The 21089-nt window shown below is 56.6% G+C and overlaps 9 protein-coding genes across 9 annotated transcripts; 6 read left to right on the top strand and 3 right to left on the bottom strand.

The window, feature by feature from the left end:
• Positions 1-117: 117 nt before the first annotated feature.
• On the top strand, positions 118-1146 carry D7B24_004375 (uncharacterized protein; the record flags this gene model as incomplete). The annotated part of the gene is made up of 1 exon (XM_028638546.1): positions 118-1146. The coding sequence occupies one exon, from the start codon at positions 118-120 to the stop codon at positions 1144-1146; it is 1029 nt and encodes a 342-aa protein (XP_028496897.1).
• An 899-nt stretch (positions 1147-2045) lies between these two features.
• D7B24_004374 (uncharacterized protein) lies at positions 2046-3141 on the top strand (the record flags this gene model as incomplete). Its single annotated transcript, XM_028638545.1, has 2 exons — positions 2046-2892; positions 3023-3141. The coding sequence occupies 2 exons, from the start codon at positions 2046-2048 to the stop codon at positions 3139-3141; spliced, it is 966 nt and encodes a 321-aa protein (XP_028496896.1).
• Positions 3142-5983: 2842 nt separating this feature from the next.
• D7B24_004373 (uncharacterized protein) lies at positions 5984-7965 on the top strand (the record flags this gene model as incomplete). The annotated part of the gene is made up of 2 exons (XM_028638544.1): positions 5984-7702; positions 7777-7965. The coding sequence occupies 2 exons, from the start codon at positions 5984-5986 to the stop codon at positions 7963-7965; spliced, it is 1908 nt and encodes a 635-aa protein (XP_028496895.1).
• Positions 7966-9115: 1150 nt separating this feature from the next.
• D7B24_004372 (uncharacterized protein) lies at positions 9116-10057 on the top strand (the record flags this gene model as incomplete). Its single annotated transcript, XM_028638543.1, has 1 exon — positions 9116-10057. One exon carries the CDS (start codon positions 9116-9118, stop codon positions 10055-10057), a length of 942 nt encoding a protein of 313 aa, XP_028496894.1.
• Positions 10058-10310: 253 nt separating this feature from the next.
• On the bottom strand, positions 10311-11855 carry TRM61 (tRNA (adenine-N(1)-)-methyltransferase catalytic subunit trm61; the record flags this gene model as incomplete). Its single annotated transcript, XM_028638542.1, has 1 exon — positions 10311-11855. The coding sequence occupies one exon, from the start codon at positions 11853-11855 to the stop codon at positions 10311-10313; it is 1545 nt and encodes a 514-aa protein (XP_028496893.1).
• A 685-nt stretch (positions 11856-12540) lies between these two features.
• Positions 12541-15108, top strand: D7B24_004370 (uncharacterized protein; the record flags this gene model as incomplete). Its single annotated transcript, XM_028638541.1, has 3 exons — positions 12541-12771; positions 12871-14016; positions 14071-15108. The coding sequence occupies 3 exons, from the start codon at positions 12541-12543 to the stop codon at positions 15106-15108; spliced, it is 2415 nt and encodes an 804-aa protein (XP_028496892.1).
• Positions 15109-15310: 202 nt separating this feature from the next.
• Positions 15311-16117, bottom strand: D7B24_004369 (uncharacterized protein; the record flags this gene model as incomplete). The annotated part of the gene is made up of 3 exons (XM_028638540.1): positions 15311-15634; positions 15712-15796; positions 15852-16117. The coding sequence occupies 3 exons, from the start codon at positions 16115-16117 to the stop codon at positions 15311-15313; spliced, it is 675 nt and encodes a 224-aa protein (XP_028496891.1).
• Positions 16118-17260: 1143 nt separating this feature from the next.
• Positions 17261-18011, top strand: D7B24_004368 (uncharacterized protein; the record flags this gene model as incomplete). Its single annotated transcript, XM_028638539.1, has 2 exons — positions 17261-17532; positions 17612-18011. The coding sequence occupies 2 exons, from the start codon at positions 17261-17263 to the stop codon at positions 18009-18011; spliced, it is 672 nt and encodes a 223-aa protein (XP_028496890.1).
• A 457-nt stretch (positions 18012-18468) lies between these two features.
• D7B24_004367 (uncharacterized protein) lies at positions 18469-20838 on the bottom strand (the record flags this gene model as incomplete). The annotated part of the gene is made up of 1 exon (XM_028638538.1): positions 18469-20838. One exon carries the CDS (start codon positions 20836-20838, stop codon positions 18469-18471), a length of 2370 nt encoding a protein of 789 aa, XP_028496889.1.
• Positions 20839-21089: the final 251 nt, after the last annotated feature.

The raw sequence follows: 21089 nt of genomic DNA, 5'->3' as shown, positions 1-21089 counted from the left end.
GACGACTCTGGAGTTCCCTGAAACCTCATTTGATATCTACAGAGCCATTCTACCTCCAGGGCATTCTCCGGTCAGTTCGTTCACATCACCAATCTCAACACATCAACTGGCTGCAAAATGGCTGCCCAAGACACTCCTCAGATGCGCGTCTATCAGATTGACGCCCCTGGGCCAATCGCCAACATGAAACTGGTGACGGTACCACGTCCATCAGAGACCCTCGAAAAGGAACACATTCTCGTCAAGGTTATCGTGGCCGGCATCAACCCGGCTGATTACAAGCTCCCCGAGCTCGGCATCTTATCCAAGGCCAAGCTCTCGTACCCAATCTGCCCCGGCATGGATTTTGCTGGTCAGGTCATCGCCGTCGGCGAGGGTGTGCCGGACATCAAGGTGGGCGATAACGTCCTCGGTCGCGTGGATCCTCTCAAGTGGGCCGGCTCGCTCTCGGAATATGTCGTCAGTCCCTACGACGGCGTTGCCACGTTGCCAAAGAATGTATCGCTCGACCAGGCCGGCGCCGCCGGCACTGCGGCCCTGACAGCTTACCAGACCATCGCGCCGTACGCAAAGGCCGGCGATAAGGTCTTCATCAACGGTGGTTCCGGAGGCACTGGCACATATGGTATCCAGATCGCCAAGGCCATCGGCTGCCACGTCACCGTGTCTTGTTCGACATCCAAAGCTGCTTTGTGTAAGGAGCTCGGCGCCGATGAGATCATTGACTACAAGACGACAAATGTGACGGTCAAGTTGCGGGAGATCGGCCCCGTCTTCTCCGTCATCGTTGACAATGTTGGCGACTCGCCGCCCGACCTCTTTAGCGCCTCGGACGCGATCCTGCTGCCAAGCGGACACTACAAGTTTGTTGGCGGCCACTTTTCCTTCCAGATGGCGACCCACCTTGCCTCGGGACTGTTACTGCCCAAGTTCTTGGGAGGTGTGAGCCACAAGTTCGAGGCGTTCATGACGAAGAACTCGCACGAGGACCTCGCGCAGCTGGCGACGTGGATGGGCGAAGGTAAAGTGAAGACGGTGGTGGACTCGGCTTTTGGGTTTGAGCAGGTCTACGAGGCTTTTGAGAAGCTCAAAGTTGGGTCGGCAGCAGGGAAAATCGTGGTTCACGTCCAGGAGAACAAGACGTAATGCGGGTGCACCTCTTTTGGGTTTGAAGAAGTTAATGAAGGCCTTGTTAATTCACTAAGCTGATCTTGTTCATGTTGTGCTTCCGAAAAACAGTCCATCTCAATTCACACAGTTCGGGGAGGCAGTGACATCCGATCGATTACATTACGTCTGGTGATCTTGGCCGAGCATCCGCATACCTGCCTTTCTAGTCACCCTAAAAGGGGGTTATCTTGGGCAGATAAGAAAGCGACCAGCATTCGCATCGAATGTCGGGAAGCGACATTTGCAGCGATCGATCTCTCTATTGACATAGTATAGGCAAGAACGAGGCGACATCACTTAAGATGCGGCAGTCAATGCCAAGGCCACATGCCGCGTGTACATAAAACTGTTGAGTCGGGGCGAAGGGAAGTAGCAGTCAAGGTCACTCCTAACTCACCTTCAGAAAGACAAAACCGCGCGCCTTGAAGTAGCAAGAGCTCCAGATGCCGCCATCGACGAAGGGGTGGTTCTTACTCCTAGATACCTTGAGACAAGAGCCTTGAGAGGCATAGGCTTCAAAGAAGGTGAGAGTTCCTTGGTCTGGAGTCTGGCGTTTTCCTCAACAATTCGTGGTGGTTATCATTCCATCATCGCTTCCCAGGAGCCATACTTTGACCGTTCAAGGAACCTGCCCTGCTTACCTGACATGAAAGCCCTCTGAATCACAAGGCTCTGCCACATGAATCACCCATGACAATTCTTTCCAAGCAAACTGACCTGCCGACATCTTCTCCTGATTTGACCGACCTGACAATCCAACTTGCTCACTTCTTGTCTTCGACATTACACTCTCTACCTCTACCTCACACTCTTTTGGACCTTTTTGGACTCCTGAAATCATCCTGAATTCCTTCTCTACCTTTGTACCATCAGCAATGATCCGCAATCCAGTCATCAGCGGCGCTGTTCTCGCCTTGTCCCTGGCAGCAGTCAGCATCGCCCAGGAGAACTGGAACCAAAACCTGGTTCTTGCTGACTGTGGTATCGGTACCAATCCTGAGAATGCCACCTGGTCTACCTCCCGACAGATCAACTGGTATCATGATGCCATTTGGCCAACTTCGGAGGAAGTCAATCCCATTGCCCCCGATCAAGCCGTCGAGATGCCCTATGGAGACGGCAAATATCCCTGGAACTTTGAAGGCGCCAGCGCCATACTCCCCAATGGCGATCTTTGGTCAGTCTGGATTAATGATGGCACTCCAGAGCCCGAGCGTGCCGGTCGAGCTTCCAGTCCCAAGAACGGCGGCACCGAGTTATGGTGTTACACCTATCGTAACCGGCCCATCAGCACGGCCGTCTCCAACTCGAGCTCTATTTGCGTGACAGCCTTCATCTGCAACCACCTCGGAACTGGCCCGACTCCCTGGACGACCGCTCCTGGCGCGCCTGTTCAAAACCCTCCATCTGCACCCCCCGGTGCTTCAGACTCTCCAGTGCCTCCATCGCCTCCTGGTACTCCCGGTCCTCCACCGTCTCCAGCTCCTCCAGGACAGTCGGAACCTACTCCACCAAGCCCCCCACCACCTCCTTCGACCCCTCCTGCCGCGGAACTGCCCCCTAGCCCAACGAGTCCCAGTGCACCGGAAAATGCGAGGAGTCTCAAAGTCAGCGTGGATCTGAGTCCGAAACCAGCAGTATGGCTCGGCACTGTCGACGCCTTTCTGAGCAGCATCAAGGTTGCAGCGACCAACATCTGCCAGCCCCTTCCAATACCCAACGGTCAGACCTCGAATGTAACAGTCAATTGCCAGGCTGTCAATGAGAGCGCTATACAATACCTGCCTATACTCTTCCAAGTTATTCGAAATCTGGGGGCACAGAGCAATTCTGGTCACTGGTTCCGCTCAAGCCCTGGACTTCGCGTCAACGACACTTCCGACGACATATTTCAACTACCGCAAGATTTCAAACTCATCGCCACAGATGAGGCTACTTCCCAAGTTCAAGCCTTCATCAGCTGGGAGGTAGAGTCGAACGCACGGTCTTCTGTCCTCAATTGTAGTCGGTGCGACCCTTCAAAGTTCGACACAGCCTACGGACAAGCCATCCTAGCCCCCTTTTCCGGGCTGGCCCCATATTATTCTCGTCTTCTTGTTGAAAGCAAGTGTTCTCCGGAGGTTGTTTGTTAGCGGGACATGAAAGTTGGCTTGCTTTCCCGTCGTGATGCCCATCATGTCTTGTGTTGGGAATAATTCATAGCATGCCGTTCAAGATGCAGGCTGCCGCACGATGTTCACGGTTTGGTCCCCATATTGTACATATCGATACACCACGAGCCTGGAGGACTTAGTTTTTCTTTACTCAATGTTATGGGCTTGAAACCAAGCACCTGGAGGCAATTTTCACACTGTGCCATCGCCGGGGCTTCTCTTTGCATAAGTCCGACTTGTGCCTTGATTCGGAATGTTTCTAATAATCCTTGTGTCATGCGACGAGATAAGTTGAGGCTACCTCGGTGTCAAAGAAGATTTCTTACGACAAGCGAAGGATCAACGGCCGGTTTATTCAGGGTTCTCTAGATTCGTAGTCGGTGCCCTTCCTCAAACTCCGGTTCACTTGGCCTGCCTTATGACTGCTTCCTCCTGGCGCTCGTTTCCCTCCTTCCGACTTCTGTGACTCAACACCAGGCAGTCCCTTGCCGGCTTCATCCTGACCCCGAGTCTATTCTATCGGCTTCCTCCGTACTTGGAGATGCCGAAATACGGAAGCTTGATATGGGAGTCCGACTGTAGGAATGGTGATCGGAGGAAATGGAAGTGACGGGGCCGAGACGGGATGGCCTGCAATAGGTGGCATAGCAGCATTCGGCATAGAGGCTGGCACGGTAGGAATGCCCAGAGAACCAGGAGGTCCTGGTAGGTTTGGTGAATTCGGTGGTGGGTGCGGCTTAGTCGAGGGAGAATTGAACTTGGAGGGCCTCATATTGTTGGGTCGCGAAGTTTTCCGCTTCGGCTACCCCTTCTGAGGAGCACCCGAGTGACCTGTCATTATCTTGTTCTTGAGGTAGACCAGACTTTGGAAGCATTTGACGAATTGGTCGTATCATCTGTAAATGCAAATAGAACGGATCCAGGTTTGACGCAATCATACCTTTGTCGCCAAGTCCTTCTTTTTATCTTCTTTTTGCTTTGATGTTTCCGTGTGCTTTCTCTCGTTGGGGGCACTACTTTCTGGCTGCTCCTTGGCTGCTTCTGCCATGACGAGAGTTGATTCGATGACTTCGAGCTTAGCAGAGAGAAGGAGTTTGGAGTATTGATCGAGCTTAGAAGCTGAGGGACCCCCTGCGAGGGTGGTGTCGCCGCCATCGTTTAATTCGTCGACGAACGCCATGACGTCTGAAACCAAGCCCAGCGTTTCTGGGTACTTTGACAGCTCAGGGATGCTCATCGACCCTGTGAGCAGTGCGTCTGGGATGGCGTCAGGGCGTTTTGTTGTGACATGATTGGCATTTGGTCTGTTGGCTTGTGGTCTCCATGCCCAGTCACTATTACCTGTATTTGCAGCATTGCGTTCGGAGAGCTGTGAAGACCAAGGCATTGGACGTCAGGTTGATGGGCGCGCCACCAGCTGAGGTGTGCTGCTGACAGTCCAGGCCGAAGCCGCAGCCCACGCAATTGTGATACCGAACCTCGTTGTGTTGTAAAAAGAGTAAAATGGCAATATGTCTGGGTTGAAGAGATCCCTGGCATGGACTCAGGAGGATGAATTGATGTTAAGGTTGGGCAGGAAACGAAATGACGAGCCCAAGGCGCGCCTGCGCATGACAGCATTTATACCCTCTGACTTGATTCTCACGGCTCAAGAGTGGATGCCGAGCTTTCATATCATACCATCACGGTTGCTAGTATAGCGATGAACATACCCATTTCCGACGTGCATTAGGCACCTCGTAACTACATGCATGGGTGAAGCTGTCACGCCCCGAAACCCTCATTCCGTCAGATGACAGTATGAGACTGATGAGGGGACTTTGTCGTGAGTAACTTGACTGAAGAAAGGTCTCTTTCAAGCTTGCTGGTCTGATATGACGAACATTGAGATAGGTCGTGCCTGAAGTCAGAGCTGATTGAGGCAGAAGGAGTAAGCTTCCAAGAATTTCATCCGGTGATACCCTGGTAAGCTGAACGATACTCTTCTTTTGGGCCAAGTCCACCTGTCACAAGAGGATTCAAAGGAGTGCGGGATGTTGACTCACAAGCCACGTCCATCAAGGCGTTGAGGGTCGGAAGAGCATGAGAGTGTGGTGTTTAGCTTACCTTAGGTACCTACCTAGGTAGGTGTCATCTCTGCCTTACGAGGGGCCGGAGATCTTCCGCTCCACCTGCCAAGGCCCGTAACCCCTCGCTAGAGGGAGAGAGCCAGGGTCCATCAAGCTAAGGTCTTGGGCTATTGGGCTATTCCTGTCGACGGCCCCCAACCAACACAGCAAAGCAATGAAGCACCCGCCTCAGCCGCACCACAGGAAGCAGGCGAGGCGCCCGATCTAGTGAAGCCATCATGTCGGTAAGGATGCCCTGCCGCCAGGCTTTCCGACCTGACAGGCGAGAACCTTAGCTGCCTCCTGAGAGATCCATTCCCCTTCCTACCTACTGTAACTCAATAGCAGTCCGACGAGCTGCCATGCCGACGACTTCGAGCGCAGGTTCACCAAGAAAGTGCTGAGCGACTTGGATGTTCTGGTAGGATTAGGATCCATGCATTACGTCGCGACTCATGCTGACGCGCGGGCTTCCAGCACTGCGACCGCGTCTTACTTCCCGACACTTTCAATCGTGCCGGCGCGGCGGCTTGACGACATTTTCTGAGCACCATGTCCGGTCTCCCGTCAGGCTGGGAATCCGACTACAACGGGAGCCGCTGGTTCTATCGCTACAAACCCACGGGCCAGATCCAGTTTCACTTTCCCCAAGATGGCGACGAGTTTCCCGACTTTGTCGACGCCTACGCGCCCGCACCCGACCTGGCACCGGAGGAGAAGCTCGAGAGCCAGCAGCAGGTCAAACGGAAGACGGAGCCCCCCGAGAATAACGAAAAGGGACCCGGAAAGTCGCTGGAGCGCGCGACGGCTGGACCATCGGGTGGAGGCTTAGGCTCTGGGACCAAGCCCTCTCGGGATGGTGCAGGGAAGCAACAACTGAGTCCTACCGATGATGACGACAACGGCGGCGAGTTCTACTACCAACCCGAGAGCTTCATGTTCCTTGGGCCTGGCGCGTACAGTGACGTGAGCCCGCTGGGCGAAGAAGATGACCGAGTGGACGCTGGTGCAAAACCTCCTGAGAAGGGGAAGCGCAATGAGGACGAAAATGCAAAGGTCAAGTCAGAGGACAGCCAACCATCTCGTTTGAGCTCCAAGGTATCACCCATACAAAGCGAATCTACCACGCCGCTCGTGGTCCACAGCACCCCGTTTGCTGGCGATTCAACAGCGGCCAAGCCGAGCATCGAGACGACACCGCCTGCTGCTGTTGCCGAGCCTCCGTCGGCCGCATCACCAACAGTTCCATTGCTAGATTCCCGCGAAATGCCGCATGAGCTACCCGCAAGCGCCCCATGGAGCCCAGTCGGGGTGGTGGCTGAAATGCCTACCGAACATACGGCACAGGCGCGCATTGAGACTCATCCCGACCCAGTGGAGATAGGGGACAGTGCTGTTCTCGCGCCCATAGAAACACACATGGATGTGGGGATTGCTGAACTTCCTGAACATACCACGCCCACCGACAGGAAGCCAGTTGATACATCCCAGCACAATGAGCTTCAGCAGACCAGTCTACCTGACCATGTCTTGTACCAAGCCACCTTTGGGACGATAGCGAGGCCTAAGAACCCATCGCCACCAACGTCAGCGCTGCAAACGCCAGGCGCTTCGACGCCAGCCGAAGCGTCAACCGGATCACATGAACGGCAGATCCAGGCGGCAGAAGAGCCACGCGCTCCAAGGGATGAGTCACCCTTCAAGATCACCAGGAAGCCGACAAACGCTGCGACATCAAGTTCCAAGTATCAACCATACGCACCTCCAGTGGCCGCTAGTACTGCCGAGCGCCCCCATCTTGAGCAGAGAACGCCAAGCTCCCAAAGCCAAGATCGCCGTGTCTCTTTGATTCGCGAAGGATCGCTGATGTTAGGGCCACGCGAGCCGGCAAGGGTCCAGTCCGAAAATGTACCAACTGTGCTCCAGCCTCCGCAGCTACCTCCAAAAGTTGAGGAGCAGCCTCGATCACACCCCTCTCAAGCCCCTGTTGGCAGCAACACTGTGCCTCATCACATTGCATTTGCCGCCCGCGAGCAGACGCGAGCCCAGACGAACGAGAGTGGAGCATCATCGGAAAAAGCTGCCGCAATCTCATTGAGCCATGTGCCCTCCGTGTTGAAACCCGCGCGAGGCAAGATGGTAGAGCGGAGCAGCACTGAAAACCAACGAGGTCATACGGACAACCCACCACGTATTGGTCAAATCCACCATACGACGACAATGGACGTTGATCCGCAACCAGCTTTGGGGCCACGGCCATGGGTTCAGAGAGTGAGCACGGCGCCTCCTGGTCAGCAACTACAGTCACCACCTTCATCTAGCACTTCCCGCACAAATGACTTCAGCACACCATCCCCGCAGCCTCCAAGGTCCTACGAACCGTCACAAAGTCGCAACTGGTCCTCCGAGTCGCTGGCGTACCAACGCCAAGTGGTCTCGTCACCCCAAGGAAGGCTACCGCGACAGCAATCATTCGCGTCCAGCGACGTCTCATCCCTCGGACCGTCATCCAGTCGCCAATCATCAATAAGTAACCTTCAGACACCATCCCCCCCTGACAGCCTTCAGCGCCGGTCATCCAACATATCAGGATTTTTCTCCGACGTGAATTTAGGGGAGGAACGCTCCATGAAACCAGCCTCAGCATTAAGCGGCGTGGCGACGGAGCCCTTTCCATCCTACGCGCCCCCTGTACGGGAGCCTGTCACGCGGCCTGCTTCTTTCGCCGGATCATCATCTTCCCCCACCCACATTCCTCAGAATTCGTCCGATGGTACCGCACCAAAACCTCCGAAGATTCCGCTCAAGATTCCCTTGGAGCACAAGACCGATCAAGTTAACACCGTGCTTTCCTCCTCAGCAGCACAAACTAGCGGCAATGCGAATGTACAATGGCCCGTAGGACAACAGCTACCAAACGCAAGTGCATCTCTTCAGAGACCGCCGAATGATCCGCAACGCCGAGGAACAACTCGTCGCCATTCTATGCCACAAGAGCAGACGTCACCTCCCCAGCAGCATCTAGATCTCTCTTACAGTTCCCGTGGAGTTGTTGGTGAAGGCGCTCTCTCACATCCTCTTGACAACCCTCAAGATCAGAATCCGCCATCTGCCCCATTTCACTGGACCATTCCTGGCTTGGGATCTAGGTCAAACTCTCAGCCTTCCACACACGACAGTGGTATTCGGCAAGGGGGCACCTTTGCTCCTGAGATAGCCTCGATGGAGCCCACGCGACCATCTGAACGACCCCAACGACCCCTAGCGGGCACAAACGCGCAGCAGCCATCGCGTTCGAACGCGTCGATATCGGTGTCAACTCCGGGACACGCTCTTCTTCCAATCCAGGAGCAACCAGAGAGCGATCAGGGCCGCTCGTCTTCCCAACCCGTGATACCTATATCTAGGCAACTGCCCATTCCCCTACCACTGCCTGGCCAATTTGACAGAGCTGCGACTACTCTTCCGGTACTGCAACAACCTCCGCCTCAAGTTCGCCCAGTCACTACAGCAGATTATGGACGTCAGACCGCAACTGTACTGTCGGCTCAGAAGCCAGGGATGCAGTCGCAAGGAACATTGCCAAAAGTGGGAAGTCAGCAGTATGTGATGATGGAACCACCCCCTCCTCTCCAGCACCATCAAAGATCTTACTCGAGTCCTCTAGGGGTTGTTGGGCCCGTAATGGACAAAGAAAAGGAGAAGGAAAAGGGCGGCTGGTTCTCCAAGTTTAAGAAGGGCTCGCAAAAGTCTGCTGTTCTTCAGAAGCAGCCATATCCCGCTGCACAGATGCAACACCTTCAGTTTGTTCCCCAGCAGGCACAGCAGCAGCCTCTGCAATCGCAACGCCGCTCCGAGGAAATGTTGCCCCAGCATCACCAGAAGATACCGTTTAATGCACAAGCCATTGGGCAGACTCCCCACAGCCAGCAAAGCGCCGTGCGGTCACAGCCAGGTCCCGTTCGGGGCGTCGACGCGCATACGGCCGGCTTGTCCGCCTTAACTCAAATGCGAGTTCCTGATCCGCAGGGCCTCTTGGTTCGATCATCTTCAGACACCATCAGAGAGTCATCGGTTGTCCCTCCCACATCTCTAAAAACAGAGGCGGCGTATCCACAAGCGCTTGCTGCTGCTGAATCGGATCTGTCACGCGCCTCGTCGCACTCCTACGCTCCCTTACTGGATCGACAAGCGTCGGTAGCATCGAGCTACGCGGCTTCGATCTCGACCGTGGATATCGCCGAGGCCTATGCGCAGCCCATCATGAAGCCGCAGCTCATCACCGTGCAGAGAGCGACGACGGCGCCCTTACAACAGTCTCCACAACAACAACAACAACAACCAAGGGCAAATGCTGGGCCGAGCCTAGTGTGGTCAGAGGAGTCCCAAGGGTACTTCCCGGCACAGCAAGTGCGGCAAGAGGTCTCACAGCCGCAGGTTGCCCAGCAGCCGGCTGCGGCGGGACAGTTGGCTCCCTCGCCGCACATCGCATCGAATCATCAACACGTTGGGGCACCAGGATCGTCTACACAGCCGCCACCACCACAGAGGGGTAATAGCAAATGGACGAAGCGACCAGCTGCAGATTACTCAGGCGGAGATTGGGGGGACGATACGTGGAGGTGATTCAGACGCCTGTGATAGTATTGAGATTTAGCAGCATCGTTTTGCGTATGGTTGTATCTCTGCATTCTATACCCCAGCCTTGCAATTGGATAGTCAAATTTGAAGCGTTGAGTGGCCCGACTGAAAAACATCATGCATACATAAACCAACACGCAAAGCCTCCCCCTTGAAAGGCACGAAAGCTCGTGACGGAAAACCACATCGCGGGCAACGTCTTCTGTCATTTCGCGGGTATCAAACATCAAGTCTAACCCTACACCACGTCCGTGACAACTTGATCGGCCGCCGGCGCCTCAGCACCCTCTGGCCTGGGCCCCTGGCGCTTCTGCTTCTTCTTGGCGAGCATCTCCCTTTTCTCCCGCTTCCTCGTCGCCTTGTCGACGCTGCCGACAACGGCCGTCTCCGAGCCGCACGGCCACCTCGCCAGCACGGCGGCCTCGTCAGCGTCAGTCCAGTCGCGCGGCAGTGTCGCGAAGACGAGGTACGAGGTGTGCATCTTCAGCTCGGCCTCGGAGCGGTGCACCAGGCGTCCCTGCAGCCAGGGCTTGCCGGCCGTTTCGTCGGCGCTGGCGGCGGGGCCCTCGGCATCGACGTCCATGGGCGAGGACGCAGCGGCGGCGGCGGCGGCGGCGTTGGCGGCGGCGATGGCGTCGTTGGCGGCCTTGGACTTGTGGGGGTCGTACTCGCGGGCGCGGCGCTCAATGTCGCGCAGGCGGGCAACGGCCTCGCCGACGTTGTTGGGCTCGGGCGGGGCCTTGCGCTCGGGGGGGTTGGTGGAGGGGAAACGCTCGCGCAGGACGTTGATCTTCCGATGCGCCATCTCGACCATGTCAATGTCGATCCAGCCGAGGCGGCGCATGGCCGAGATGGTGCGCTGGACCTGCTCGATGCAGGGGGAGAAGGTGCAGAGGTGGGCGGCCTTGGCGGGGTCGAGGGGCGACACCCAGGGGCCCGCGTCGGCGGGGAACCTGTCGGCGTACTCGGGCGCCGTGGGCCGCGCGCGCGAGAGGTGCGGCAGGGCGTCCCAGGGGGCGGGCAGGTCGAGGAAGACGGACGAGGCGTTGGGGCTCGCGCCGTCGACGAGGAAACCGCCCGTGTAGGCGTCGCGGTGGGTGAGCTCGACGAGCCCCGTCAGGTGATGTGACGCGATCTCCTCGTGCATCTTCTCGTAGCGGCCGCGGTTGAACTCGTAGCTGTAGACCTTGCCGCGGGGCTCGGAGGACGTCGTCGGGTAGCCGTTGTAGACGGCGCGGACGGAGGCGTGGGTGAAGCTGCCGCTGCCGGCGCCGGCCTCGATCAGCCGCGTGCCGGGCTGGGCGCGTATCCTCGAGAGGACATAGCTGTAGTCGGGTGTGTAGACGACCTGTGTTCGGTGGGGGAGGCTCTGTGTCCAGAGCTCGGGTGTGGGCTGGAGGATGTGAACGAAGCCACTGTTGGCTGTGACGGCCTTTTTCGCGGGAGCCAGCACCGTGGGCGCATCAAAGTCGTCGGCCGGGTTCGGCGTCGAGCCCTTGCTGTCGTCCTCGTCGCCCTCCTTGCGCTTGCGCTTGCGGCCACGAGACCCCGTGTCCACAGTCGAGGCTCGGATTTGGGAACCCCAGGGAACGCCGATAAATGTCGAGTGGGGGAAGGACCCGAAGCGAGTGTTGAGCGTTGCGCCTTCTGCGTAGCCGTCTCTCTCGGTGGTGGAGTCTTCGAGAATGAGGGGAATGAGGTTGTCGCGAGACAGTTGGATGATGGCAAGGGAGCCCGCCGTCGTCTTGGGGCCCGGTTCGAGGAACACCGACGGCCGCGCCATGGTGTATGTTGGCTTGCCGTGAGAGGCAAGAGGCAAGAAAAGTCGATCAAGTAAAGAGAACGAGATTGGAGAAATGCAAAGCCCCAAGAGGTATTGGCTCACTTGTGGAGGACTTGAAGGTGGATGCTCGAGCCAAGCCAAGCCAACCGCAAAGTGGTCGGCAACAGCAGAAAAAAAGTTCTGGACGAGGCTGAAGAAAGCGTCGAGACGCATCATGGCATGATTGGCTACGATGACCGCGGGGTAGCAATGGTGGGGGACAGCTTTGGCCAATGATGAGCTTCTCGGTAGAGCAGCACGGAGGCGAGGCTGAGAGCGTTGGACAAATTGGGTTCCTTCCCTGCGGGGATGGCGTCCGTAGTGCACGCTTCGTACAGGCCCAGCTGGCCATTCACTCATTCTGGTGATCGCTCGTCTCCTGCAGCCTCCATCCCTTCCATTGCGTGACTCAACACAACCACCACCATCGCTTCTGTCGCCGTACTTTTTGTCTTTCTTCGTACCCACCCTCCTTTTCTTCTTCGCATTCCCTCTTCCCACATCCACCCCCCGATTCTCCTTTGCCTCCTGGATGAATCGGTTTTTCAGACTCGTCAGCCTTAGAATCTCGAACCGACCATCCCCGATTGCCCCTCTTCGATTCACCCGAACATTCGCCTCCACGTTGACCCTGACCCACCGCACCATGGAGTCACTCAAGGTGCACAACTCGCTGTCGCCAGGCCAGCCGGTGCCATTCGACCCCATTGAGAAGGGGAAGGTGTCCTGGTACGCCTGCGGTCCGACTGTCTACGACAAGAGTCATCTGGGTCATGCTCGCAACTATGTGTCCACCGATATCATCAGGCGCATCATGATGCACTACTTCAAGGCCGACCTCAAGTTTGTCATGAACATTACCGATATTGACGACAAGGTGAGAGAGAGACAGAGAGAGAGAGAGAGAGAGAGAGAGAGAGTCTCCGGGGCACAAAGCGGCGAACACTCCGTACAAGAAGGCTGACGTTGGCCACAGATTATCATCAAGGCGAGGCGACAGCGCCTGCTCGAACTCGAGAAGAAGAAGACATACTCCGATGATGAGCTCGCCAAGCTCGCCCTCGACGCCTTCCGCGCGTACGCACAAAAGTCACTGCCAGTCCTCGTCCAGGACAACGAGGCACTCGACGAGGACAACTACCTGGCGCGCCGAGATGCCGCCTACGGCAAAGTTCTGGCGGGAGGGACTCTGACGGGCACGGGAAAGCCCGGCGACGACGAGGCCAAGGCCAAGATGCACATCAACAACATGGACGCGGCGGCGTTTGCCATCAAGGACAAGAAGGTTTTCCCCGGCGCCGACGAGATTCTGCTGCCCTACCTCGACTCGCTGTACAAAGAGACCGTCGACACGAGCGACCAGACCATGTTCACCGACCTCACACAGAGCATGGAGCAGCTCTTCTTCGACGACATGGACGCCCTCAACGTTCTGCGCCCTGATGTCATCACGAGAGTCACCGAATACGTGCCGCAGATTGCCGACTTTGTCGCTCGCATCGTCGACAAGGGCTTCGCCTACGAGTCTGACGGCTCCGTCTACTTCGACATCACGGCCTTCGAGAAGGCCGGCAACACATACGCCCGTCTGCGGCCGGGCAACCGGAACGACAAGTCCCTGCAGGAGGATGGTGAGGGCGCCTTGTCCAAGAACCTGGGAGAGAAGAGGAGCGACGGCGACTTTGCGCTCTGGAAAAAGTCCAAGGAAGGTGAGCCATACTGGCCCAGCAGGTGGGGCAACGGAAGGCCGGGCTGGCACATTGAGTGCTCCGTCATGGCCTCTGATATCCTCGGCGCGCAGATGGACATTCACTCTGGTGGCGTCGATCTCGCCTTCCCCCACCACGACAACGAGCTGGCCCAGAGTGAGGCCTACTACTGCGAACAGGAAAAGGGCGAGCACACGTGGGTCAGGCACTTTTTGCACATGGGCCACCTGTCCATCTCTGGTTCCAAAATGTCCAAGTCTCTGAAGAACTTTCAGACCATCCAGGATGCTCTGGCCACCAACTATACGTCCAGGAGCATGCGCGTTGTGTTCCTCTTGGGCAAGTGGAACGACGGCGTCGAGATTTCTCCTGACATGCGGGCGCAAGGTGCCAGCTGGGAAACGCTGGTCTCGGTACGTCAATCTTGGGCTTTTGGGGGTGAAACTCCGCCTGCTAACCTTCTGCAGAACTTCTTCGCCAACATCAAGGCTCGCGTGCTTGACCAGAGCTCAGCGCCGTCCGAAGGCGTCAAGGCGCTCTCCGTATCTGACGACACCCCCAAGAGTGGCTTGGCCGCTGAGCTCGAGAAGGCCAAGAAGGAGATGCACGATGCACTGTCCAACTCGTTCGACACGCCGCAAGCGATGCGTATCATCCAGGACCTCATCGGCACAGCCAACCTTCAGCTCGCAGACGAGGACAGCGTGACGACCCTCGAGGCCATCGCCCGCTGGATCACGCAGATTGTTGGCATCTTTGGCCTCGATGAGAATGCGCAACCACCATACAGTGGTATCGGCTGGGTGGCTCAGCCCCTCGCTGCCGGCAGCGATCCCAAGGAGGCTGTCAAGCCTCTGGCCAGTGCGTATAAAACCGTGGCTGCCGACGTCAAGGCGCTGAACCTGTCGTCCGAGTCGATCTCCAGCCTTCTCGAGCAGCAGAACCCTGAAGCCGAGTTCAAGGCAGTCGTCGATCGGGGCGTGAGGGACACGGATCAGCTTGCCTACCCCTACGCCCGCGCTGTTTCGAGGTTGCGTGACGAGCTCCGCAAGGCCGTCTCATCTGCCTCCCCCGAGTCAAAGAAGGCCATTCTTACCTTGACCGACCGTATTCGCGACGATGACCTCACCAATGTCGGCGTTTACCTTGACGACCGTCTCGAGGGCAAGCCATCGCTGATCAAGTTTGTGCCCGCCAGCGAGCTTATCGCCGCACGCAACGAAAAGCTGGCCAGGGAGGCTGAAAAGGCGCGTGCCAAAGAGGAAGCCAAACGCGCCAAGGAGCAGGCGGAGGCAGCGAAGTGGGAGAAGGCCAAGGTCGCACCGGCGGATCTCTTCCGCTCGGACGACAGGTACGCAGAGTGGGACGCCGAGGGCCTACCGACGAAGCTCAAGGACGGCAGCGAGGTGCCCAAGAGCCAGCTGAAGAAGCTGCAGAAGGACCTGCAGAAGCAGAAGAAGGCTCATGATGAGTATCTCGTTAAGTTTGGGGGCGCCAAGGCATGATGATATCCTGGGGTTTGGGGCACTTGAGGGACTGAAAAGGAGATGGTGCAAGGTGTTTTTGAGTACGCTGGGAGATGTTGCATTTTTTTCGGTCCTGGTCTACCCAGAGGCAATAGGGCATCAGGAGTCAGGGGGACTATGATGGAAGATGCAGCCATCGAGAACCTTCAAGACCACAAACAAAAGCATACAACGGCGAGCTTTATTCTTCCGCACCCGTATCCGCGACGGTCATCTCTGCGAACCCGCTGCTGAAGTACCCCTCCGTCGCGACAATCTGAAAACCGTGATCCGCAGCAGTGAGGCCCAGGCTGCGCCAGGCGTCAAAGTGACAGCCTGTCTGTACCGTCCCGCCTGTCCGCTTGTTGCGCCGAACAGACCAGTACCGCTGCAGAATCTTCGTCCCGCCAGAGCTCACGCGTGTGCTTCGACTGATGTCGTAGACGCTACCGTCGCATATCACCGTACCGAGGATTTGCGCGTCGTAGGCCGGATTGAAGATGCCATGGTACTCGATTATGTAGTACTATCATGGCATCAGCGTCAGAGGTAAGCTGTAGTCACAGATAGAGCCGAAGATACATCCTAGTTTCCAGCACTTACTTCAACTTCGGGGTTCTCAAGCCAGCCGTAGACGGCAAGGTAGCTATTGCCAACACCCTGGTAAGTTCCAGAAATCTGTATAGTCCTAGATGAAGGGTTAGATGCATCTCGAGCACGGAAGCGTGGCTATGGAACCTCACCTGTTGTCAGTCCCAGGGTTCCATCCTTTGCCGCCGATCAGGTTCCCGCCGCTCTCCCACCGGAGACGGTAACTGCCGCCGTCTAGGTTCGTGTATGCCGCCGGGCTTTGGCCGTCGCTCCACCAGTAGTAGAAGAACCCGCCATGTATACCTTGCGAGTTTGGGGTCGCCTGGCATTTGTGGAGGGCCGCAACCTGGTCGGCGTCAAGGGTGGGAAAGGCTACGACAAGGCTCGCGAAGAGCAGGACGACTAGAGATTTGAACATTTTGCTGTCTCTGACTCTTTTTCCTGTCTCTAGCTACAGCGTTGGCCAGCAGCCCTGAACTCTATAAGAGTATGTGTCTATGGTTCTCAAAGACAGGTGCGTTGCTGTTCCTCTTGTCATCTGGTAAAGATGGCCAAGCCGGTGCTTTAAGCTCCGTAAATCACTACACCTCCCACTGTAATGCTGGGACCGGACTTCCATGTCGGCGTTCAAAGACATTCAAGTCCCAGACAGACAGCATCAACAGCATTGATCGAGACAACGTTGGCTGACCACATCAACCATCTAACGGAGGATTGCGGGGAGCGTGCCAAGTGCTGCATCTGCCGGTTGATCCATGGTGCGTCGACTTTAGCCTCAAATCCTCGATCTGAGCGAGGTCAAGGCATGATGTGCCGAAATCAGCACCACCCCGCCAGAACCCGCATGTTGATTGATGTACAGGCATTCAGCCGCCTTGATATCGACAGGGGGGTCGGACAGGCTGTCGTAAGCTCCGTTTCCCACCGCGTCGGCTCCGGACATGAGCGCGCGTGTCAACCCACCTGAGCGAACCCAGATTTTGACCCTGGACTGACTGGCTGACGAGTTTGGTCGCCACGGAAAGGGGGGGCGTCGGAGTTATATTCCTATACAAGCCTTGACATATCGCGACAAGTCCCAAGTCGGTCAGTCCGTCGACTCAGCATCCTGTCAACGTTGCGGGTCACTGGCGACGGCTGGTTCGGCTGACGCGATGAAACAAGCTTAGATAGATGTGCTCTCGGGATGCTACCGAAAAAGCTAGCGCCACAGCATGCTGTGCACTGCAACGGGAGCGACAACCCACCCGCCAGAGCATGAAATTGTCCAGGGGTTCGAGGAGCCGTGCTGGGGGGCCCTGCGATGTAGCTGGGTCGCCTGTTGCGTGGGTTTTCAATAGATCAAAGGGCATGTTCTGAAGACGCCACCCAGAGCAGCCTGTCCACTGAATGCTAGTCAAACGGCCGCGGTTGGTAAATCTGGCATAAATACCTTGGCCTACCGCGAAGCCAGGCCCTTTCTGGTTTTGTTCTTAGCTTGGCATTGGCTTTCTTGGACAGACATCACTTACATTCGTTTATTGTTGATTACTATACATTCGTTCACTCACATTCGTTCATCATGGTCTCGTTCACTTCTCTCCTGGCCGCCTTCTCGGTGGTGAGCGGCATTTTGGCCAGCCCCATTGCTGTCGTCCCCGAGGTCAGGACTGCTCTGGCGAAGCGCACGCCCAGCTCTACCGGCATCTCGGGCGGTTTCTACTACTCCTTCTGGACCGATACCCCCAACAGCGTGACCTACACCAACGGCGACGCCGGCAAGTTCAGCGTGAGCTGGAAGAACAACAATGGCAACCACGTCGGCGGCAAGGGCTGGCGTACGGGCAGCGCCAGGTCAGTTTACCCCCATCCATCTCATCATCCGAGTCGCCCAAAATTCTTCTCAACGTCGACTGACCTCTGCTCCCCACAGGACCATCAAGTACTCCGGCTCGTACAAGCCCAACGGCAACAGCTACCTCGCCATCTACGGCTGGACCCGCAGCCCCCTGATCGAGTACTACATTGTCGAGAGCTTCGGCACCTACAACCCCTCCACCGGCGCCACCAAGAAGGGTCAGTTCACCGTCGACGGCTCCGTCTACGACCTCTACACGAGCACCCGCACCAACGCCCCCTCCATCGAGGGCACCCGCACCTTCACCCAGTTCTGGTCCGTCCGCCGCACCAAGCGCACCAGCGGCTCCGTCAACACGGGCGCCCACTTTGCCGCCTGGAAGAACGCCGGCATGAACCTTGGGAGCCACGACTACCAGATCCTTGCCGTCGAGGGCTACAAGAGCTCTGGCAGCGCCACCATGACTGTGTCTTGAGCGGCGATGTCGGGGCTCAGAGTTGTGGGGAGCAATCAGGAATATGGTCATGGGATGCACTGTACTCGATCTGGCATCGAGTGGTCACCTTTCTAGTGTTATGGCTGTTTATTCTCTAGGTTGAATCGGCCGATTCTTGTAAATGGATTTTGCGCTCATCAGAGTGGCACATACAAAGCATGTTATTTCTACAATGCAAATCACCAATGATCAAACTTTAGTGCATCAGAATCATCCGGCTCACCCACATGGCTATGGTCGAGGCCCACAGGCATCCTGGTATCGCAGCGTATCTCGTAAGACAGACCACTGACGATTGAGTCTGGGCATCGTGATCACATACCACCTTCTCAGTCCACGTTGTGCAATCTTCACGTGGGCTATAGCCACTGAAGCTCCAGAATTTCACGCAAGCCTTCCATTCATCACGATGCGGCAGCCTCTCGATGTCTTTGGCCTACGCTGAAAACATGGCCCGGTCCCATCCATACGTCCTGTTCAGCCGGCGGCCAATCCTCCTCCCCAACCAAAACGGAATCTTGCTCGAAGGGTGCGGCTCGTGAAGCTGCAGAGGCTTCTTACTCTCGCGGCCAGTCGGCGTAAACTGCCAGACAGAGCCGTAAATCTTCTCCGCCGCGAACCCAGTCTTCGTCATGGCGTACAGGAAATCACTCCAATTGGTCTCGCTGGCCTGCTGGTTCGGGTCGCTCGAGAAGAAGAGCGCGTTGAGTACCTTGAGGCTGCGCTTGTCCACCTGGATCTTGTTCTGCGCGGCATCGCTGCGCGGTGCGGGCGCGACGGGCTGCGCGTCGGCTTTCTCTGGCGCGGAGGCGCCCCGTGTCTTGGTCTTCGTCTTGGCGGGCGCGGACGAGACTTGCTGCTCCTTGATGTGTAGACCGCCGACCGAGGCCGCGAGCTGGGCGTCACGTCCCTTGGCCGAGGAGGTGCTCTTGATGGGCTCGGCCCAGGGTTTCGTGCGCTGACGCTCCCTGTGGATGAGAATGTCACGGATGCGAGGGCTCAGCGTGTGCTGGTACGTCTGCAGGAACGAGGACCAGAACGCATCGAGCGAAGCCTCGGCGGATCGCATTGCCTCAATGTTGTCCTTCGTCTTGGCATTTGCAGCCGGGTAACGGAATCGCCCGTCTGTCGGGACGCCGAAATGAACAAAAGCTGTGCCGAGGCTCATCTGGCTGATGGCAGTCATCCATTGTGTCTTGACGGAAAAGTCCTTGTTGATTTGGTCCTTGGACTCGTTGATCTTTTGCTCAAACGTGTCAGCCCAGGGCTGGAAGAGCTGAAGCTGGCGAAGACACTCTGTAATGAGGGCAAAGTGACCCAGCTGTTCCTGGATATAGGGCGTCAAAAGCGCATTGGCCGAGGGCTCCTTCTGGAGCAGGCTGTTCAACATGTCCAGCAGACCTTTAGTCGTCAACAGGTGACGCTTCTGGTTGTCCCACATCATGCCCATGATGTAAATGAACTCTTGCTCGATTTTGTTGGCCGCGTCCGGCTTCGACACGGTGTTGATCATGGGCGTGTATGCATTAGGCGCTGGTTCTCTCTGGAAGAGGCTGCGCATCGGTGGAGAACCCGGAAAAGAAATCTTGAGAGTTGTCACTGGGCCAGCTTCCATCCTCTCGAGGATAGAGAAGAGCTCGTAGAACGCCATCGCCAGCTTCTCGGGCAGATCCTCTGCAGGGTCAATCTGGTTCTTGTGCGCATCCAGAGCGCGGCGCAGCGTGTGCACCTTTTCCAACACAATGTGCCACAGACCAAGAGAGACGGTCTTGTCCACGATGACACTGGTAATGACACGCTCCCACAATATGTGGATGCGTGATGGTTCATGAATTGGATGCGGCTTGCCGTTGGTGTCGAGAAGCATCTCTTGGCGATGCTCCTTGGTCTCGAGGATTGTGTTGGCAAAAGCCTCGGGATCCTCACGCAGTGCCCACAGTTCATCCTCGAGCTCGGCAACCTGTGCTATCACGACGGCTTCTAGGCGATCGAGGTCTATGCGAGCTGGCAGGCGGTACGCTGACTCGAGCGACGTGATGGACAGTGATGTGGTTCCCGCCTCGGCACTGTTGGCAGAGACTGGTGGAGGCTCGTCCACTACAGGGTAACTGGGTCCAATCAGGTCGCCTTCAGGTATGTCGTGAAGGAGCTTGAGACAGAAGTGCTGCAGAAATTCGTAGAGCTTAGCCTGAATCTTGAGACAATTGAGGCCATCGCCAGGCGTGAGGCCTCTTGCTTCGAACGCCCAGTCTGAGGCATCCTCATGGTCGTCAAAGTGGTACATCTCTCCATACGTCTCTGGCGTCTTCCTCCCTCTGAACATCATGACGTACAGGTTCAAGAAAGGTCGGTCGATGCTCTGCGTGACCAAGCCGGTGCGGTAGGCCGCCACATCCGAGTGGGCGAACTCATCAGGCCCATTCCTAGCCCTAGCGTTGAGCATGATCAGCAGCGGCTCCGTCTTCGACAAGTCTTCGAGGTTGATATATGGCATTAAATAAGCATCGGAATTCTCTTTGTCGACGATGACGCTCTTGGGCTTCTTCTTCCAGGCCTCCACATCAGGGAGATGGTCCTTCGGAATCGTCGGCAGCACCTCGAGGAGGAGAGCCTTGCGTTTCGACTTGGATTTGCGCGACCAGCGGTTTTGAATCGTCGCTTCATGCCGCTTCACAATGTCTTGCAGCTGATTCCATGCTGCAAAGATCCGTGGTGAGAGACCATCAAGCTCCGTTTTGAGCTCCTTGGCGTCGATTTGCCGAACGCCAGGGGGGTGAAAGGCCGAATAGGGATCCGGCTGTGACATATTGAATAGTTTGACGGGTCTCTATTCACAGTCAGCTATGAATGATGGATGAGGTGTGTCGTAAGGTGACACAGATGAGCCTCTGGTTGTGATGTCGATGAGGTTGCTTTGTGACCTTCACGATGTTTGGGCCACGTTTATTCGCAGGTACAGTCAAAGGTCCGTGCAGTACGGTCGGCTGTTGCAGCCACAGGTCATCCATTCAGGGGCTGCCTTTATCGACTGCCTCTGCAAATCATCACGAAATTTCA

The sequence above is a fragment of the Verticillium nonalfalfae genome, assembly GCF_003724135.2.
Source record: "Verticillium nonalfalfae strain VnAa140/NRRL 66861 chromosome Unknown scaffold_24, whole genome shotgun sequence".
NCBI lineage: Eukaryota > Fungi > Ascomycota > Sordariomycetes > Glomerellales > Plectosphaerellaceae > Verticillium > Verticillium nonalfalfae.
The sequence above is the reverse complement of the archived record's forward strand: the minus strand, read 5'-3'. Positions and strand labels throughout refer to the sequence as shown.